The 20,745-nt window shown below is 44.3% G+C and overlaps 1 protein-coding gene across 9 annotated transcripts in view; it reads left to right on the top strand.

The window, feature by feature from the left end:
- Window positions 1-20,295, top strand: part of diaph2 (diaphanous-related formin 2) — a 297,267-nt gene extending 276,972 nt beyond the window's left edge. For all 9 annotated transcript variants that reach the window (XM_037460863.2, XM_037460868.2, XM_062560592.1 and 6 more), the window contains one exon: window positions 17,287-20,295. In XM_037460863.2, the coding sequence (XP_037316760.2) occupies window positions 17,287-17,351 (65 nt within the window). In that variant the 3' untranslated portion in view covers window positions 17,352-20,295. The remainder of the gene's footprint in view (window positions 1-17,286) is intronic.
- Window positions 20,296-20,745: the final 450 nt, after the last annotated feature.

Here is a 20,745-nt window from a genome sequence, read left to right as displayed (position 1 = left end):
ATATTCAAATGAATTGTGGGGTTTCAGATATATAGTTCAAACTGTGTCACACTATAAAGGTTATTAATAAGGACTGAGACTAACTTCATTGCAATGAAGAAATATATTACAGATACTTAGCAAATGCCGAATTATTTAATTTTAGTGATCTTTAAAAATGTTATTTAAACGTTAAAGCAGAAGAACCGATTGGAAAATAATTTAGAAGACGCTCCCCATTGGCCTTTTTAGTACAAAGCATATGCGGGTACCATGAAGGAACAGATTCCTTAAATTGAGCCTTGGTCTCAGGATTTCTAAGAAGTAACAGACAAAAGCTAGATCTTGGACAGTCGAGCCTTTCTTACATCCAAAATGCTGTTCTACCCCAGAAGCAAATGATTACGTTACACCTCCAGCCTAATACCTAATTTATCCCACAACGATTGCAATCTGTCTTGCAAAAATTGACTAAGCTGGCAAGGTGGCAGAGGAACAAAGTGGATAACAATATCTTTGCCAGGCACAGCATAGGATAGACACTTTTATCAGAGGGCCCTGCATGTTGTGAAGTTAAGCAAATTTGTTCTGCTTTCAGTGAAGCACTGTGTAGTTTAGGTACCTTTTTATAAAAGGGTTTACGGTGCCTCTTGCCAAGCGGGTAAAACATTCTTTTCTTCACCAAAATATCTGCCTTTGGTTAGATTATGTCTGTTTCTATTCCTGAGCTTGGTGTGTTGGGGCTCAATTCGCCAGGCCCTTCACCTCTCAGAGCTTAGCCTTAATCTGCATTTAACAGAGGACCGTAAAAGACACAAGTGATTATCACAACCGTATGTGCTCAGAAGCCTTTATTTAATAATTTGACTCTTTCGGTGCATCGTCTGTACGACAGAGTCAGGGGTTAGGTACATTTGTCCTGAATAGCATAAACAAATTGACTGTTGGGGGATAGGAGCTCATGTATTTTACCCAGGGTTCCCCATTTAATTGCAATGTATTTAATGCTTTTGACATTTAGGTAAAATTGGTTTAGTTTTTTTGAACAAGACTTTCATGTAAATTGGAATTAAAAAAAGCTGTCATCCCACTGAAGCCACGACGGGGGTTCAGGTAATTGATCCGTTTTTTATGATTCCAAACTGGGAATTCATGCAGCGCTACATGTTTTATAATGCAACACCGCGACAGTGATGCCTCTTTTTCATTCGTTCAAAGAATGCCTTTATTAGATTAACAACATTACTTGCCGAAGCATTCTACTCCTAATTTCCCCTTTTATTCACTGTCATAGTGAAGAAACCCTCAGGCACCTCCTCCGCAGCGCACACAGCCGCACACACGCACACACACACAGGCGCACACCATCCCCTCTCCTCTGGTCTTGTGTGTAGTTCAAGTGATTGGATGAATAAGTTGTGCCATCCCATATGGTGGGCTGTCCTGCTGGATCTGATCACAGTAGTGAATGAAGGAGCCCATGAGTCACCACCGGTTTGTTCTGCCGCACTTGTCACGCTCTGCTGTGGCACACCTCCCTCCCTCCCTCGCTCCCTCTCTCCCTCCCTCCTTCCCTCCCTCCCTCCCTCCGTCCATCCTGCCAGCGAACAGACGCCGTGCCTTTTAAACTCTCTCGCCCCGCCCGTTCACTGCCTCCTTTTCTCGTGCACATCACAACTACAATTTGTTGCATGACCTCCCTTCTTGCCCCGCCTCCCCTTTCCTCCTCTTTCTCTTCCGTTTCCTTTTCTTTTATCTCCCTGGATGAGGTCAAATATGCGCCCTGTTCTATGACAGCCTAAACGTCAAGATGTTCCCCCGAGCTAGACCCTTCCTTCACAGTCAGTGGCAACATCATTGTCATTTATAAACATTTTATGCCAGCTCTGCAGGGTAATGGCTAATTTCTCCCACCACACGGCTCTTCATTAAAAGTTGATTTTTTTTGTCTAAATGTATCCCAATCTAATTAGCTTCAGCTACTTGAACAACTTTGGTTTTTTTCTCGTCATGTGTCTAAGTTGCTCACTCTGATGCATCCATGGTTATATTTTTAATCAGTAAAGATGTTCCTGTATTTGCTTGAAAAGCTCTAGTTTAATTTAGGCAAACATTATGCGGTTGAATAACCAATAAAGCACGAGAGATGTCTTGATATACGAAAGAAATGACAAGATTGAGGTGTCGACTTTCCCCAACGCACAATGAAGTTTCCTTCATTATTTTCATTGATCAGGACACAAAGGTCTGCATAACTGCTGCCAATTACTAAAAAACATAAAGGAGGAGGTTGTGTTTAATTAAAAGAGGACAAATAAAAGCTTTAAATATATATATATATATATATATATGTGTGTGTGTATATAAACCAAAGAATGTGCACTTTAATAAAGCGTGATAACATCATCAAGTGCTCACCACAAGGACACAGTTGAATGAAAGGGCAAAGGCAGACTTTCTAAAGTTTAAAAAGACACAAGGCCATTTAGTTCAACACCAGAACGTGACTTGTGCTTTAGAGCCTTTGCCTCATTGCTATTCACTCTATGCGCGTCTATTCCACATTTTTTGCTATTGGACCACACAGCCTTTTATTTGTGTGTTTTAAGTGCACCCTTACACACAAAATGATACATATGCACAACAACTCTGTATTCTCAAGCGCAATTGTTTGCTGAAAAATGGATGAGCACAGGGAAACCTGAGATTCCATCAATTGGTTTGCAGGGTGTGAAGTTCAGCTGGAGGATGTTATTGCTCCAGCTACTTTGATGCTACATATATTTTTTAATATTAGGGAAATTAATCCAAATCCTACAGGTTTATCGATTCGACACCTGCAAACACCCGTGAGTGCCGAGTGTAGAAGTAGCCCCTTGTTCCAGGAGTGAGAGAGACATCCATTCTCTACTTTTTTCCAATAACATTAAAAAGCTTTTTCATGTTTGGATAGTTCTTCTTTTTTTTTCCTTGATGCCTTTCACCCTCTTTCTCCATAACCTTCTCTAGTTCTTTGCTTTTATTTATGTTCCTTTCTTCTTCGGCATTATTAAAAAAAAAAAAAAAAGTAAAATCAATACACTTCCTCTCTCAGCCATGAGAAACAGCTGAGAAAGTAAACACAAAACATCTAAAGTGGCTGTTTTCTGTATTCAAAGTTTCTTTTTGTCATCTGAAAGTGTGTGTGGACATGCTTTTATTGAATTATTGAATGCCATCATATTGCCAAAAAAAAAAAAAAACATGCTTTAGTGGCTGATATCAGGAGCATATTATTATCATGGAATGGCTGCATTTGGCGACATTGTTAGCCGCGTCTAAATTACTGCTCTCTGAGGTACTGGCTGCTCACTATTCCATGGGTACGGGGAAGGGTGCGACGCCAGCTCAGGATCCTCCCGGCTGCCAGTGTCATTCACAAAGTGTAGTCTGCTTTGCCCCCCCTCCCCCCATTACATCTCCATTGAGACCTGGCTGCAGCCTACAGAATAGCTGGTGATTAGTTGTTATATGTTTTGGGAGCCTCAGGAACATACTTGGCCACATACTTAATTTGGGTCATTTCCAGAGAAATTGCTTGTGGTATTTTAAACTGAAAAATCTGACTCCAGAATGAAAATTTCAGTCCGCACAAACATAGAACAAAAATCAATGTGTGGGTGAGAGGAAGCGAGGGAGGAGGAACGGAGTTAAGGAATTAGTCCAGAATCTCGCCTAGGGCGCCAAATGTCATGCCTGGAGGCGGCGAGCAATCGCTCCAGCGAGACTGCTGCCACTTCTATCAAGTTATTCAACCTTTCATGAAAGAATAGTAATCTCACCCGTCGTGTCATCTTCTGCTACTCAGCCATACACTCAGCACTAATGAGACGTCTGCCTGTGACATCACTCGGTTAACGAACGTGAAGGAAGTGTTAACTGATGCCATCCTCTGCAGCCGGAATAGCTTTTCAAGCTCTGCAGAGTTATGAGTGATGACTTTAAGCACACGCGTTTAACTGCGTAAGTGACAAAGAGAGAGAGAGAGAGAGAGAGAAAAAATAAGGCACGGCTCAGTATTTAGTCAATTACAGGGTTGATATGGGAGTGAGCCAGTGCAAATCCATGCAAAGCTGCATCAAGCACAAGGGTTGGAGTGGAGAGGGTTCACCTTGCCAATAACATGACATTTTCCACCAGCAATAATGCCGGCTTAATTCGGCTCTGAAGAGCATCTGGTGCAAATTGGACATTGTTGCTCCGTAGCATCGTCGTATGAACGATGGCCGCTCAATTGATACCTCGCTCCCTTTGTTATGATGGTTTTTAATCTGTTGACGTGGTGCAAGTACAAAAATGTCCATTTCTATGGAGCATCTGCATGTACCTGTGCATGTGTGTGCATGAGGTAGCAGGGTGTGTGCCGTCGGGGGCCACTGAGGAGGGGCATGTTAACCAGAGGAGCAGCCGGTCCACCAGATGTTCTGTTCCCACCAGGCTTGTCACAAGTGGACCTTTACTTCTCTCCCTGCAGTACACACACACACACACACACAGGCTTTCAGCAGACTATACATAGTGCATGAATGGCAACGCAGAATGAAGAGCTACTCTATCCTGTTGCCAATATGGATTTGCATACAATGGGGGGATTTTTTCACAGGGTCCTGTACTAAAGAACATGCAAATCAACATGGCCTCAATGATATGGCTTTTTTTGTTTTAGATCTTGTCCCTGGATAATACAAATGTTTCTTCGCAGCGCTCAAGTGTCTTGATGTGTGACGCGTCCTCAATAACAAACACTCTCTGCACACAGAACAGGGGTTTTGACAATCAATGCCAATTCCCAGTGCCATTTCTTATGCCACTGGTTAATTTGCTCCCCTGCTCTTGGTCTGCTGGGCTCATTCTCTTCTTCATATACCACGGTTGGGTGCTTTTCACGGTGCCGTGATCCCAGGTAGAGCATGTGGCCATTTGGAAATGTCATAAGAAAGGCCGAGAACATCATTGCAGCCAAGTTCAACAGGCTGATTTATGGGTTTCTAACAAATGGTATATAGGTAGGACAAGCAGGCCCCTACAGGCACCCTAAAGGTCACCTAACTTCATTTCAATTAGGCCGAGGGGAGGTCAGGAAAATAAGTCACTGTTTGTCAGAGGGCTGAGGGAATTGACGGGATTGTGTTCATGGGGATTAAGATATGGCTAATCAATTGAATGACGTGTACTGATTGACAAGATTGGAAAGATATGAGAACAATGTAATAATAATGAAACTGAATTCTAAGTACTGGCACCTGGGCTGTATATTGTTTATACGGCAGGATAAAGACGCACGTCTCAGTGCATTCTCTTACTCTCTATCAATCACACTGCATTGTGCCGGCACTGAATGCCATGAATTACCACCTGCAGTTTGACACATGCAACACCAATCCAGATTAGCCAACAATTGTTGCGTAATAGCAGCATTGTTTAAGACCAAAATTCCTAATATCTTTTAATATTTAAGTCAAGTTTACCACCGACCCGTCACCAGATGTGTTCAAACCCCCCCCCCCCCCCCCCCCCCCCCCACACTCCACAAAACATTTAAAATGACTCCCCCCGGGGAGGAAAACTGGGACTAAGTTCTGCCTTTTTATTCAGGCAGTTTTTTCGTGCCCTCTTTGTTTACCCATGCTGTCAAGCAGCCGCTCTGCTGGAACTCCTATTGATAGCTGTCTGACAGGGGGGCTGGAGGGCTAAGTACCCCGGAGGGGGGAGGGGTTAGTGTGGTAGGGTGGTGCGCCGTTTGTGGTTGTACACCATATAAGAGCATTTTGATGTATTTGATCTATCTTTAATAGGTATTCTTTGGTGCAGGTGTGGCACCATATCAGGTTATTCTGGTATCTTCATATATGCCGGGGAGTTATCAGGTGCGTGTGTAGCTCCGTCTGTCTGGATTTGCTGCGCCGTGTGTGTTCGCGCAGGCATGTGTTTGTGTGCCTGGCGAGGTTGATGTGGCACGGAGGTCACTTCTGTCAAATCCAACGTCCGGGCCCATGCTGTGATGTGAAGGGCACTGTCAAGAGGCAGACCACGACGAAGCACAGGTACAGCTGGCCTCAGTGCTCTTTTTCCTCTGTGGCACACGCACACACTCACGCATACGCATACGTCGGCAGGGACAAACAGACAAACAAGCTCAGTGTAATCGGACACATGGTGGTGGGAAAACCCCCCAGGGGAATAAAAAAGCCCCAGGAATATTCAGTTTCTCCAAAACACCTATTTGGTTACTATCTGTTTTCTGATGAGTAGCTGCGTGACATTGGGTCGGGGTTAGAGGGGGGGGAGGGGCTTTGACATATCTGTGGCTGAACTGGGAGGTTTGACCCCCATACAGAAGGTGTTTTGACTCGCATATTGGACTCCGGAAGTTGAAATGACTGCAACTTCAAACGTATGACCTCCATCCATTTGTGCTTGTAAGCCTCGAAATTCTATCCCAAAAAAAGATTAATGTGAAATAGCACAGATACGGTATGCTTATGTCCTCGTAGGTACCTTATAGAATGTAAGATACACTATTTAGAGGAGTTGTGTGCTTCTCAGTTGTGAACTTTTAGAAGTTTGCAAGGAGAACATTTTTTGTGAAATGTAGGTACTTAGTTGTTTCTCACCTGACAAAAACCCTTTCAACGTGACCCGTAGGTGCAGCTGTCAAAGGGTTAACTCTTGTCCGTCTTTAAGACGGATGTGGCGCTTGTCTACAAAAATCTCGTCTCTGTCAGTCTCTTTCTGGGTATGTTTTCAGGCTGTAGCCCTCCAGTGTACACTATGTCCACACTGCGGGAGAGCAGCTCTGAAACTTTAATGCTAATTGATCCCAGTGAAGACGTGTGGACACAGGTGTGTTGCCGCAGGCTCTGGCTCCGACATGGATGCCAAGGGATTCTGGGAAACCAAGGGGCTTATAGGGCCAGAGCAAAAAGTACCACTAGCCGGGGCACAAGTGACCCAGTTCTTTCCTAATCAGCACAGGTTTGATGTGCAGTGTGTGTGTGTGTGTGTGTCCATCTGTGTGGGCCTGTAGGCCTTTCCAGCCAAATATTACCAGAAAGTCTATGTCTACAACATTTTGCATATTTTCAGACAGCAAAAACAAAACTAGATGGCTCCTGTGTCCGGTTTGCATGTCATACTCCTATTCATCTCATGTGGTGAAACGAGACCCATTTAATGCAATAATGCTCCTGGGTGTGCATGCACACGTTTAAACGGTGTAAAGTGTGTGTGTTAGTTTTTGAACAAATGTGATCATTTTGAGCCTTTGAGGCCTGAAAAAAAAACATATCTAAATCAGACTCCAGCTGCTGTGTAATTCCCAGAAGTTTACAGTTTGCGTGGGTGTGGGCACACGGTTGCATGTATCTGTGCGTGCGCGTTTGTTGGTCTGGATAGAGAAGAGACTTAGCACTGCCAAGACGCAGGTGTGCGGATTAAGTGTGAGCCCTTCTCATATTCTCAGTAGTATATCTTATTTGATGGCTTTCCTGCCATGTAAATCTTATCAAAAACTAGCTAACAATAGCGCCGCGTTGACAGACGCCCAGGCATCTGGCGAGCACCGCTCTGAATGTTCAAACTGCTGTGAGCAACCTGTCTCCAGAAAGAGAGAAAAGAACTGAGGAGGTTTGTGTGTACTTGTGTGTAAGTGTGTTTGTGTTTGTGTGCGGGAAGGAGGGTGAAGAGAGAGAGAGAGAGAGAGAGATGGAAGGGGGGGGGGGAGGCAGAGAGAGAGAGGGGGGGGGGCATGTTAATAGGCTCATAAATCATGAAAAAGATAGTGCTTTATCTTAACCAGTGTTCAGCCAGGTGATGGCACGGTGATGATCTGAATGCAACTCTGCTTCTCATATTTCAGGTTGGTCCAATGGCTTTGTTCCCTCACTTTGCTCGCAGATATGGGACGATAGAAAGAGGGGGGGAGTGAGTGGGTGAGGGAAGAAATAACTGTGGCCGGTACAGCGCCCATTAAAGTGTGATGAGTGGCCTCAGTGAGGGGCTCTGTGTACAGCACTTTATTCAGGAACGATCACTTATTTATGGGTGTTGGAATTGTGTTGTTTGCTTGTTTTATTGAAAACCTTGTGGGTAAAGTGGCGGCAGGCCGCCTGGCATGTGAGCGCCACATCTCTAGAGGGCATCCCTGAAGAAAAATCTTCCTCCTTGATGAATAAGTGAAGGGGACAGATACATTTTTCATTCACACAGAATTCATTGTCGCCTAAGATGTCTGGTCTATTGGTATGTGTAGTCAACCTGCAGGCCGTTAAAAAAAAACCCACCCGTAGACAATAGCACACATGCACAACACAAACTTGCGTGAAAGCATATCATATATTTATGAAATCACACATACATGCAAGAACACACAGTATTGTTTTTTTGAGGTTGTGGACCACATGGGGCTCCGCTTGGCAATTATTGACAAATGTTGAGAAGAATTCATATTTACTTTGCCTTTTTAAGACTTTCACTTTTCATTTAATTCCATGTGAATATGAAAACAATTAGCCGAATGTTTCAATTTCACAAATGAAAGTATCCAAGAGTCTTTATTTCTGCGTCTACAACCTCTACTCTGAGTCTTGTCCACAGAAACCTCCGATGACAATCACACGGGAGCCGCACAAGCACCAACATGAAGGTAGCAAAGTGTACCCCATCACGGGAAGGCTTCTGGTGTTTTGTGTACACCAGGGAGCATCTCTCAGTATGAATGATTTATCTCGAAAAAGAAAGTGAAAAGTCTTTCTGGAAGCACATCCGTACGCACTGCAACCCCCTCATGTGAACAGAAGGGAGAATCTTCACGTGGCCAAATGGGTCTGATGGTGACGGCGGGGAGGGGAGAGCGAGGCTGCTCGCTTGCAAAGCCTTTCTATGATTTTTCACCAGCACTCTCACTGCTGGGACACATCAAAAAAGGGAATTAATAAATAACACACAACACCATGTTTTATTAACAACGATAAGGCTTCAGTGGTGAGGGGTCCTAGGGAATCCTGAGATTGGATTGTTGATGGAAAACTTCTAGCAGCTGTCTAACAAGTCACAGGGTCTTAGAAAGAAGTCTTTATGGAGCTTTATGGAACTATATTTCTGACTTTTACATCTAAATCTGACGGAGTCACTGTAAATAGATGAAATACTGATCAGTGTATGTGTGTGTGTGTGTGTGTGTTTCAGTACAGCATGTTAGTGAAAAGCAGAAATACTCACTTATTCATGCGACGTCAACAACAGTAACTCCCGGCTGTACCGCTATGTTTTTACTTCATAGTAACTCTTTGTCAGACAACCACCTCTGGATCTTCTTCACCTGCTGTGTGGTTTTGGACAGAAATCCATCACTATTCCTAGAAATGGGGCTTTAGCTGTATTTTTGTCTACAGCGAGGGAACCATACTGCTTGCTTAACACGGCACAAGCAGATGTCTGTTTCCATAACACCCTTATTGGAGTGAATGCAGGGTGATTTTTTTTTCTTTTTCTCATAAGTATTAATACTCTCACCGTGATGTTGACATTCAACTTGTCGGGTATGACATACACATTTCAGATGGATTAGTGCATGTGCTTGCGTGAACGTGTGCACGCCCGAGTTCGGGTTTCTCTCAGAGTAACACCGCCGGCGAAGTGCTTGCCAAACTTATTTGTGTTCCTGGAGAACGTGTGTCTGAGCATCATGCACCTGTAGGTTTGTGTTTGTGTGTCATCTTGAGCGCACGGAAGGTGTCATTGTGCAGCCGAGGCCCCTGCGAGCTGTCAGACAGTGAGAGATGCTGCACCTCCAAAGGGCACGCTTTCTGGGCCTCTCCTGTCTATTATAAGCCCCGGAACACTCATCAAGGCGGTTGAAGTGCACCCTCGCGTCCCCTCTAGAAAAGCCACCTTTCTAACTGGGAGAGCCCTTGCCTCTAAACTTCACACAGCCTTGTTTTCCATTTCGACGTGATCAACGCGAGCGCAAGTAATGAGGCAACGGGGGTTGTCGAGGCATCCGTTGTGTTTTTCTCCAATCAATCAGCCGTTCTGCGAAACCGAGAGCCGGCTCCTTCGGAGCTAAAGCGCCCTGCTAGCGCCAGGGGTTAACACCCGGTGATTCAAACGCATTGGCATGTGGGAGGGGGAGCGGGGGGGGGGGGGGGGGGGGGGGGGTAGGGATTTTTTACGAAACCATACATTTTTTGACAACACTAAGAACTGACTTTGGTGCACGATGCTAGCGCTGCAGCTAAGATGGGGGCGCCGGGGGGGCCTAGCCAAAGATTGAGATGTGTCGCTATCTCGCCATCTGGGACAGTCATGCCCGGAGTCGTCACCAGCAGATCACTTTGATAGCGGCCTCATCAAATCTCCAGTTCGCCAAGCAAATAGAATAAAACAATCTATCGATCTGGCCCGACCTCCCTGTGAATCAACACAATCCATCTGTGTTCATTGGACTATCTAGCTCTCTATCTTTTGTTGTCTGCAGGCAGGCATTCTTTTCTCTTTGTCTCTTTTCTTTTCCTCCTTCCTCCTCCCACATTTGTTTTGTGATCCATCAGCCTATTTACCTTATCATGCTGCCAAACCATCCGTTTACGCTCCCATCTGTCTGTCAAACTATATCTTAGCTTCCATTCGTCTAACTATCTCTCTGTTTACTTGTTCACCTGTCAATCATGTGGCTTGCCTCGGCTGCCGCAGGTTCCAGCCGCGCGTCTGGCGGATGCTGTCTCTGACCACGTCAGATCAGAATACCGTTAAAGTAATTAGATAATTTGATTCCCATCCCTCCATTGCACGTTTTACACTGTACTAACTACAGCCATGTGATGTAATTATAGTCATAGAATGATGCCAGTTTTTTGGGTTTAAATAAGGATAAATATATGAACCAGGTTAGGAATAGAAGGTTGACCTATTTTGACAAAGTTTTTGCTTCATTTTTGTTGAAGTTGAAGCGGTATATTTACACATTTTTACACATTTCTACAGAAAAGGATGAGTGATATAGATAGCTCCCCTCACAGAGATTTAACAGATGCAGGTCACTGCTTTGGCTCGGTCCAGAACAGATCAAGCCCCAGTGGAGTAAGCCAGGCACTGACGTCCATGTAGTCAGGGGGTCTGGCCTCCCACAGTGCTCCAATCAGTCTTATAGGGTCAGTGGCTGGCCCCCCCTAAGCACTCTGGTGCCTTGGCCTGATGGATTACTCTCCCTCTCTCCTGGCTCCGACCTGTAAAACACAGGCCTCTGCTACAGGCCCCGTCTGTGCTTTCCATGGTTCCTGCCCGCCTCGTGGTCAAAGTCTCAGGCCGCCGCTGCTGAAGCCCAAATCGAAGGCGTCCAAGTCGGAGTTACAGGACGTGCAATACAGACGCAAAATCCTGGGTTTGATCCCAGAACCCTTGATACGTGCTTTCAATCCCCTTTGCACAATATGTCAAATGTCCATCAAAGGTGAAAAATGCATTGAAAATCGTATATTGTTGTTTGGATAAAACAAGATATTTATGAGGATCTAGAATACTGTGTCATAATATCTGGCGTTTAGACTGTTGACCAAACCATTAATCTATCAAATAATGCACAGATCCATTGATTAAAAAAGGTTCTTTGTGTTTAAATGTGGTGGCGATGCTCCTGTCTCCTGAACAGCACATCTTGTACTGCACATCATACTACCAGCCTGCTTCTAAGCTGTAACTGTATACTTGAATACTGTGCCAAAGAAAGGAGATAATGTCAACGTGAGAAGTAGACTCAAAAAACGTGCAAACAGGAGGGCACTGCTTGGCAGTTTTATGAATTTACTCTCACGGATATTTGTTTTTTTCTCCATGGTTTTACTTTTTAGAGTTGAGGCTTGCCTCCTGAAACTCGATTGCTGAGAGGACAACCGTGAATGGGAGTTTTTCCTTAGGCCCTGATCGATAGCAAAAGTGTTTTCATCTTACTGCTCATTTGGACGGTGTGTGCCTATACACTACATCCCAGAATACAAAGAGGTATTGTTCCGTGACCGAGGAATCGAGTCCACCTGAGATATTTTGAAGGAGATTTCTGAAACTGAGGGGCCCAATGAGGATTGCGTCCTATTGTTTGTCTGTCGAGCTTGTTGGTTTCAATCAAAAATCTAACAACCGATGGGCAAGCTTTTAAAGAGAAAGATGGATTTTTTATAGATTACCACACACAGATTTACACAGAGCTATGAGAGCATACGGTACGCACAGGTTCTACCTGCACAGGCACACGGAAAACCTCTTTTCTTCCCTTGCTGTTCTGTCCCTAGTAGATCTGTCAAGCCTTACCCACGGAGAAGATAAACTAGTACTTTTCTTCCCTCGCATTTATAAATATATACGACCGTGTGCAGTGATTTCCTACTCTCCTGAAACTGAAGGTTGTGTGCCGAGGGGTAGTAAGTGAGTACGTCCACATTATGGACTGTGTGCATGTGGAAGCAGGGTAGAGAAATGGCCGCATTTGAGCGCAGTATGTTTGACAATAAAAGCACTTTGTGAACAGATGGGGCTCGATGCAAAATGGGGTGGGGGGGGACACAGGAACAAAATCTGCCCTCGTGGCGTTTTTTGAGTGACGTTGCACCGCCCCGTTTTTGTCAGAAATAATTTGAGGCCTAAATGGAATCCGGGGATAAAGAGTCTTTGCAGCCTGTTTGTGGGGCGCGATGTGGTGGCTTTGAATGGCTGCATTCAGTTTCTGGGTCAGTCACCGGTATTGCCAAGCATGCACATCACGGTACCCCTGTGAGATAAAGTGGCGATAGAAGCATGGACAGATTAAACACACCCCTGTGCTGTCAAAACCGATTGCATGTGTTATGACCACCCTGCTCTCAGCAAACCTCTCCTCACTGCCGGTTATCTCAACAGACTGTCAGCTAGACTCACTTTGCTCCAAATGCTGTATACAAACTGTCAAGCAGGATTGGTGGACTTGTATACATGCATCCCTAATCTAAATTCTGCAAGGTTTGGTGTCTATTTCATGCTAAAGTGTGTCAGTGTTTAGATTGCGTTCTGTGCTTCCTGTGTTTTTTGGAAATCACAAGTGGTCTGTTATATATAAGAAGGGGAGGGCAAGAGAAACACGAAAAAAAAAAGAAGAAAATGTGAGAGTGACAGTGCGGCGCAGGAGGCGGTGAGAAACACAGAGGGGGAGAATTATCCAGGCCGGGCTTCTGTATTTGCCTCTGCCGTGCCATTCTGATCGGCTGTGTCTGCTTTGGCACGCTCAGAAGACACACCGGATTGCAGCCTCCGCACTCTCACATCCCCTGACATTTGCACACTCCCCTCATTATGGCAATACTCATTTAAATTAAAAAAAGGAATCAAATCTCTACAATTAGCATGAAGTTAGGGCCGAAGTCGGAGAGAATTGTTTTTCGACATAAACCTCCATAGTTGGAACTACTTATCTTATATTCTTTTTTGTTTTATACTTATTTGGGGAAACTTGAATAAAATTATGTTTTTAACTTTCCATTTTTTGTCATCAGAGGCTAACTATATTGTCTCTTTATTACACTGTTTGAATCACTTAATCCTCCACCATACAAGGTTTATATACATTGGATCTAAAGTAATGAGTGAGAAAATGACCAGTGACATTCTCTCTTCTTCTCACCACGCCCATCATCCTTTTTCTCAACTAATATCTCCTTTCTTTTTCAGTTTCTTGCCTCCCCCTACTCTCTCGTCGGGGTGATTACTCTCACCGGTGAACGAGGGGCTCTGTTTGCCACGACTGTAGTTTTCCCATCGCTGGCCCATAACTTTCAGTGGGAAGAAAAAGCTTCTCTCCCTCTGCATTCCATTTATACGCCGAATCTTGTTTCTGTGTAGTGAGTTCCATTACTCTGCAGCTCGGGGAGGGGAGGGGTTAGAAGATGGAAAGAGGTGATAGAAGGTTGAGGCTCTCTCTGTTGCAAATGCTGCAGACGCTCTCCCCTTCGACAGAGGAGCAGACGCAACGTGTTCATGTGCCGCAAGCAGAGATTTTTATCAAGTTTATTACGTTTTGTATCATCAAAAATATGAAGTGCAGAGAGCGAATTAGACAAAGGCAGACTAATTCCAAAGTAGATGGAGCTCCAGTTACAGGTTTACCTTACGATGCATCCCGCTGGCCTTCTGCAGCTTTTTACCAACATGATGGCCGATTACGTGAGCCTGACTTTGTTATCGTGCGCTTGATTAATGTGAGGACCACGTGTGGATGTTGGCCGAGGCCCTAAGCTCCCCAAATGGTATTTAACTAACGAAGCACAATCCCTCCACAGGTCTCCCTGTCTATACTGGCCACTGAGAGGCAATTCCTCAGCGGTTGATAAATGACTGGCAGCTTTTCCTTCTTTTTGCGGATCATGGAGCTTTATCACGATGTAAATTCAGGTGATTAGCCAAAGATGACAGTAACACAAAAGCCATTATGCTATTTAATCTCTTTTGGGGAATCCCCTAGGGAAACGGCGGCTCTATTGTAACGTGACATGACATCTCACTGGAGGCCTTCTAAACAGTCAGGAGAGGGTTGGAGTTAACTCTGCCGGCTTAAGGTCTCCGCTTTGGCTGTTTAATAATCTTGGCGTCTTCCCCTCCTCCCATTACCCTTGTCTCATTCAGAGCCTCTCCCTCGTGGCAGAGATCATCGTGATATACATGGAAGGATGTGCTTGTGTGTGTTGGAATTATGACTGAGCGAGAGAGTTCCTCAGAGCAATGCATCGGGCCTCTCTTCTGTCTACAACTTCATTAGTTAAGCAACAATGTATTTTATTCCGTGTGTGTGTGTACGTGACAGAGAAATACTGTGTTTGTGTCAGTGGCTTCCCCCTCCATCTGCCCACCCTCATTGAAATCCTCAGTGCGTTTAGTAACATTTTTAAGAAACGGTGCCAGCATTTAATTAAGTTCTGGTATGCCAACAACCCCCTGCTGTAACGCGCAATACCTACTCTTCTTTTGTCACTTTCTTTTCCCATCCGTGCGCTCCGCTGTGCCGCGCCTATTGTAACTCGGAGAGCCGGGGCTGCTGGGAGAACCAGGAAAAGAAGTCATCAAAGCCGAGTAGAATAAGTTGTGATCAGTGCTGCAAATGTCCGTAGAGTTTGTCATCTGTGTGAATCTCTCCTCTCCTGGTGGGTATTCTGCGCCTGAAGCGTTCAATCCAGCCGAGGTTAGCAGTGATTTTGGCCCCAGAGTGGAAATGGCCGCTGTTTGTTCAATTGCTGTGATTGATTGATGTGGGGTTGGAAAAATACGGGCTTTAAGCACCTGAAGATAGGAAAAGAAAAGTCGTTATTAGAAGCCGAAAGCTCTCCGTTCAAGGATGCTGGGAAGAGAAATGCCTTCTGCTGGGAGTTTTGTGAAACCTTTGTCAAAAGCTTTCCCTTGTATTTGAACAACCCCCAAAAGGGCGATTTCCCATCTGTTGTTTCACAAGAAAGTGGTGCGCTATATTTCTTCATAGCGTTTCCATAAATTGGTCGCAGTAATGCTTTGTTTTCGAGTTGCTGCCTCTTCGAATGACAGCGACAACAACCGGGCGCTGTTTGTTAGTCTCGCACACGTATTGATACAGCTGCACTTTGAATCGACACCGGGGGTTAACTATAAGGATGCCGTACTGGTGCAAAGGAGCTGACAGCGAGACTCGTTGAACTAAATAACAGTGTTTTGAAAGGTTTCTTTAAGGGCGGGTAATCCCTATGTAATGTTTGTATATTGTGATTTGCTTGACTGGGAAAATATAAATAGTGCAGCCCGTACTCAAAGCCCGGTAGACACGACTCGCTTGGATCTATTTATGGACTGTTCCACTTTTACATATGATTTCACTTGTCTCACGAATCATTTACGGTCTTTTTATTTGGTCATTTGTTTTTTTTCCCCATCCTATTTAAGGTTTGCTGTAGCTTAAGATAACCCTTCATTGGAAACAGAGCATCTGTCTTCTCCCAGCTCTGTTTTTCATTCTCTTCTAACAAACTGAGGGTTGGAGGGGACTGCGTGCCCATAAATGCAGTTACAGCAATTGGGGTTGCAAATGATTGGCAGGGATGGATATTGTATGATGTATGATTTTTTTTTCTCGATTCTGTCCTCGTTCTTTTTTTTTTCTTCGTGTACTATGAATGTTTGTTTTGAAAGGTGGAAGGACGCTTGAGCCCTGCTTTGAAACTGAAGCACAACCCGCGAATGTAAAAATGAGTGCATGGATAAGTAGTGATGATGCTCTTGGACACGCTGCCAGAACATGTTAGCTTAACGATCACCTGTGCGAGAACATATGCTAAGCTAAAAGAAGTAGATCAAATAGAAACTCCCATCTTTTTTTGTTCTGTCTAACCCTCTCGCTCCTTTTCCGTTCTGCCCTTCCCTCCACCTCCCTCTCTCCTCCTGTGCACCATCTGCATGATGCTCTGTATCTAATCTGAAGGAGTGCTTTCCCGTCCGACACTGACGGCGGTGGTCTGTGCGTGCAAATGTTTGTCTCCGTGTTCCTAGCCATCACAGTCACCCTCAGCTCATTACCTGTCACGATGGATAGAGCGAAAGCCATTAAACAACGCCCAGCCCGGGACGCCCCGGCACCCTACAGCTGCCTCTGAGTAATGGGCATGGTAGTGGCGACACGCTTGGACGCACCAGGCCTGTCCTGTGTGGGTGTGCCTGCAGTCATCTCCACGGCTGTGCTTGCTGGTTCTGTCCAGGCCCACCCGCCACCTGGCTGCCCGGGCGGATGCCATCGGCATTTCTGGGCAGCCGTGGGTTTGGATGGCATGGGAAGCAGTGTTTGCATGACTCTGTCATAGAATTGGCGACTGAAAAAAAAAAAGAGAAAAGTTCTTCCTGACCACAAACACTGCAGAAAAACCTTCAGTGCCACTAATTAAGCACAAGGACATAACGCAACCAAGGCTTGCAGTACTCGTGTGCTCCTTCTGCCCATATGCGGCTTCGGAGGGGAGTCGAGGGGCTGTCGAGTGGAAGCCTGGATCGCTGAGCTGAATGTTAGAGTTACTGTGACACCAGACACAAGCACCTCAACTCCATCAGCTCCTTCTGTTACTCCTTCCTCACCTGCTGCTCCGCTCTCAAACTTCACGAGTTTCCTCATCTCCTCCGGGATCTCCTCCCATTTGGTTTTCCCTTTCATTTAGTTCAGCTCCTGCTTGACAGTGTGGATCAACTTAACTAACTCTCTCTCTCTCTCTCTCTCTCTTCTTTTTTTTTTTTTGCCAACAGACAACCGCCGCGCAGTCCTGGAAAGGTCTCGTTCCCGCCACAACGCAAATCACCAAGCTCGATGATCACCCAAGCCTGCCGCAAGACGCTAGATAAGTGCCAAAGAGGCCTGCGAGGTGGAGAGCGGGATGACATCGGAAGCAAGGACAGCCGTCACTGTAGCGCGTACTCACACACACACACACACACGCGCACACACACACACACACAACTATGGAACAAACGATACCTAAACAATCCACTTAGAATGGAAGCATTTACAGTACATCATATACATTTCTCATGTTAATTCATCTGATGCCTTACATATTTATTCAAAACGCTCTATGGAAATGTTCATGTCCTGTCTTGCTGGTTTTGATTTATAAAAAAAAAAAACATTTTTTAGGGCTGCTGCTGTTTAAGAAAAAAAAAAGGTTTGCAGTGCTTGGAATTTTATTTAGATTCATGTAACTCTTTCTTCTGAGTTGCAGTTTGAGAGAGAGAGTTTTTTGATCATGAACATTCTTTAAGGATACTCATCACCCTGAGAAACGTACGACACACAGTAAATTCAGCCAATGGACACAAGGCCAGCGGAGCATTGAAAGAAAGATGATGCTGAAGCTTTCTTCAACATTTTGCTGAACTCTTCCCGGAAGAAGGAGCGTTTGCTAATGATGTTTATTTTTTATTTTCATGTCAATTCCTCTTTCATCCAACATCAAGACAATTGGACTAGCAAATGTACAAAGAGTCCATGAGAATAATTACTCATTCCATATTCCACATAAGCCGCGAGAGCTTCCCCCCGTCTGCACCAATATTTCAGAGCCGGTGACTCACGGGTCTCAAAACTGTAATCTCCATCTTGACGAGATGCTTTTTATTTTTAGTTGTGTAATATCTGACCGATGCCTCCAGGTGCTGATCCCTGTCCCAAGGTCGCTTTTGCTGTTAACATGAGAGAGTGACACATTTCTAAATGCATATAACTGCCGAGAGGAGCAGTTTTTTTTTTTGACATTTCCTGCAGTCACACAGGTTTTTCAGTGGGGGCACGTTCACCGTGCAATTGTATGACAACTATTTAAAATATGAATCTATTTCAATCCTTGCATATATACATCAATATGTATATATATACATATTGGCTTTGAATAAATGTGATTCTGATCGATTTGAAGCGAATCTAACCAAGGTTAGATTCCTGAACTGTAAGCAGATGCTACTAAAAACAACCACTGAATCCAAGTGGGCACGACCCGAATATTTGACTACGGGGCAAACATCTCTGCTTTAGGCTTTTGTGTCTATGTATGCTTGTGTTTGGCCAAGAGTGTGTGTGTGTGTGTGTGTGTGTGTGCGCGCGCCAATGCCAGCTCAATAATCCGACAGGAACCCAGACAAAATAGGATTCAGTGTGCTTGACTCCATGGCTGAATAGATGGAGGTTTTTCATTTAAACAATCTGCCAGTCCTGCTTGTGATGTGTCTGTTTCATGACGCCTCGCTTCCCAGCCTGCATGCTTTTAAAAAGGCAATTTTACACATCATCTCGGCTCAAGGTGCACGGAGGAAACTGCATTTTTCAGGCAGACAATAATTCTCCCGCGAATATAAGGTCGGAGCACAGAGGAAGTGAGGTATGAGGGATCCTTGGTTGGATAGGAGGTTTAAGGGTGTGTAGTATACCGAAAGGATAAAGACGTGTAATGAAAGGCACTGATTTCACAACTCACCCTCTGCCCTCAACACCGTCACACCTGTACAGCTGAGTATCAAATATCGGTTCTCCTTCAACACCCACGTTGTTTTCCCCGTTGATCGGATGCCAAAACAAACGGGACCTTTGTGTTTTACAATTTGACTCAAAACTCTTATCTTGATTAGTAAATGGAATTAGATGTGTTTTCATACGTGCCAATTCTTTGGGGGGGTGGGTACACAGTTCTCACAGCAAAATGAAAGAAAAATGTTTTTCTTTATTTTGTTTTTTATAAGCATTTTTTTGGCAAAGTCTGGGAACGAGTTGTACAGGAATACCTTTTCCTCTTTTTTTATTCCAACCATTGTTTGATTAACATCCATTTTTGGAACCGAAAGTAGGACAACTTAATAAAAAAAAAAAAGATAAACATGTGATACTCATCTTTTGAAAGATGTAACTCATTTTGGATGTCATTGTAAAACATAATGAACGAAGAGCAGCCATTGTAGAAGGTCACATCATGTATCTCTGCTGCAAAACATTTCGTCCCTGTAAGTGAGTGTTGTCCCCCTCCCCCTCCCCCCCCCCCCCTCCTCCATTTCATCTTTTAGGATAATTAGTAAGAATTCTGTGTTTGTATAGGAAATAGCACGAGTGCTTCATGTCAAAGAACTTGAATTGATTCATTATCGGCTTTAAACGGGCCGATCATCCCATTGTATTTTTGCTTGTGACTAACAAACCTGGTCATATGACTCGTGCTCATGGTATTTGTAAGAATGAGGAGGCATGGGGTAGGAATTATTCATCATAAAACTGTAAACAATGCCATTTTGTTGGCGATTGGTGACAATGACGAAGTGATTTACTTTAAGAGAAAAGTTTGCAGTCCAACTTACAGTCGATGACTGTACACTTTACCTCACAGGATGTTCTGCTCAGGCACGAGGAACAGTCGTCTGACATGTTTGAACGCAACATTGTTACTAACACAGTGAAATATTGTATAACGTATTTCCTTTGGTAAATAGTTCCAGCTGCCACATATCCTACATTGTGAGCGCTTACTGTTGATTTGTGGAAGACCTATTGTGGCTGAATAGCTTCCATATCCCTGCCTACCCTCCTAGTTGTCATTGAGTATGGTTTTTTTTTGTCTTGAGAAACATTTATATTTGTAACATTTTAAGTTAAATTGTATCCTTAAGACCATGAAAACAAACTGGTTATGGTTATGCACATTGTCCTATCTTAGAATATGTAATGGAATATGATACTAAATAATAACCACTTTGTTATATAAACTGATTTCTGAACGATGTCTGTCTTCTTGTCTTGAGTTTATTTACCTACCCCCCATCTCTCCCTCTATCAAACTGTGTTTGTGTTACTGTTAAATCTCCACCTTTTCCAATCTGGTGTAAAATTGTATTCTCGTCGCGGAAGGTCAGAAGATTCCTGCCCCATGATGATTTATAAAGAGAGCTCTCGGTGTAAGAGCGCGAGGAATCGGACAGCTCTTACCCATAAAAGCAATATTTTTGGACCTTGGTGTCACTGCTTTATCTTGCACAGTGTCAGAGACAAAGTGATAAGGCCGTCATGTACAACCGCAAGTTACGAAAAGTACTACTGAGTAGAACAAAATACAAATACAGAGCCCCTTTTGATCATTTTTCTAAGGTAAGATAGTCACTAGCCTTGTCACTGGAAAAGTCCCCCGCACATTTTGGAGTAAAAGGAGAGAACGGATAAATGTAAAATAATAT

This window comes from Pungitius pungitius, chromosome 2, assembly GCF_949316345.1.
Source record: "Pungitius pungitius chromosome 2, fPunPun2.1, whole genome shotgun sequence".
NCBI classification, from domain to species: domain Eukaryota; kingdom Metazoa; phylum Chordata; class Actinopteri; order Perciformes; family Gasterosteidae; genus Pungitius; species Pungitius pungitius.
This window is presented reverse-complemented; position numbering and strand designations above follow the sequence as displayed.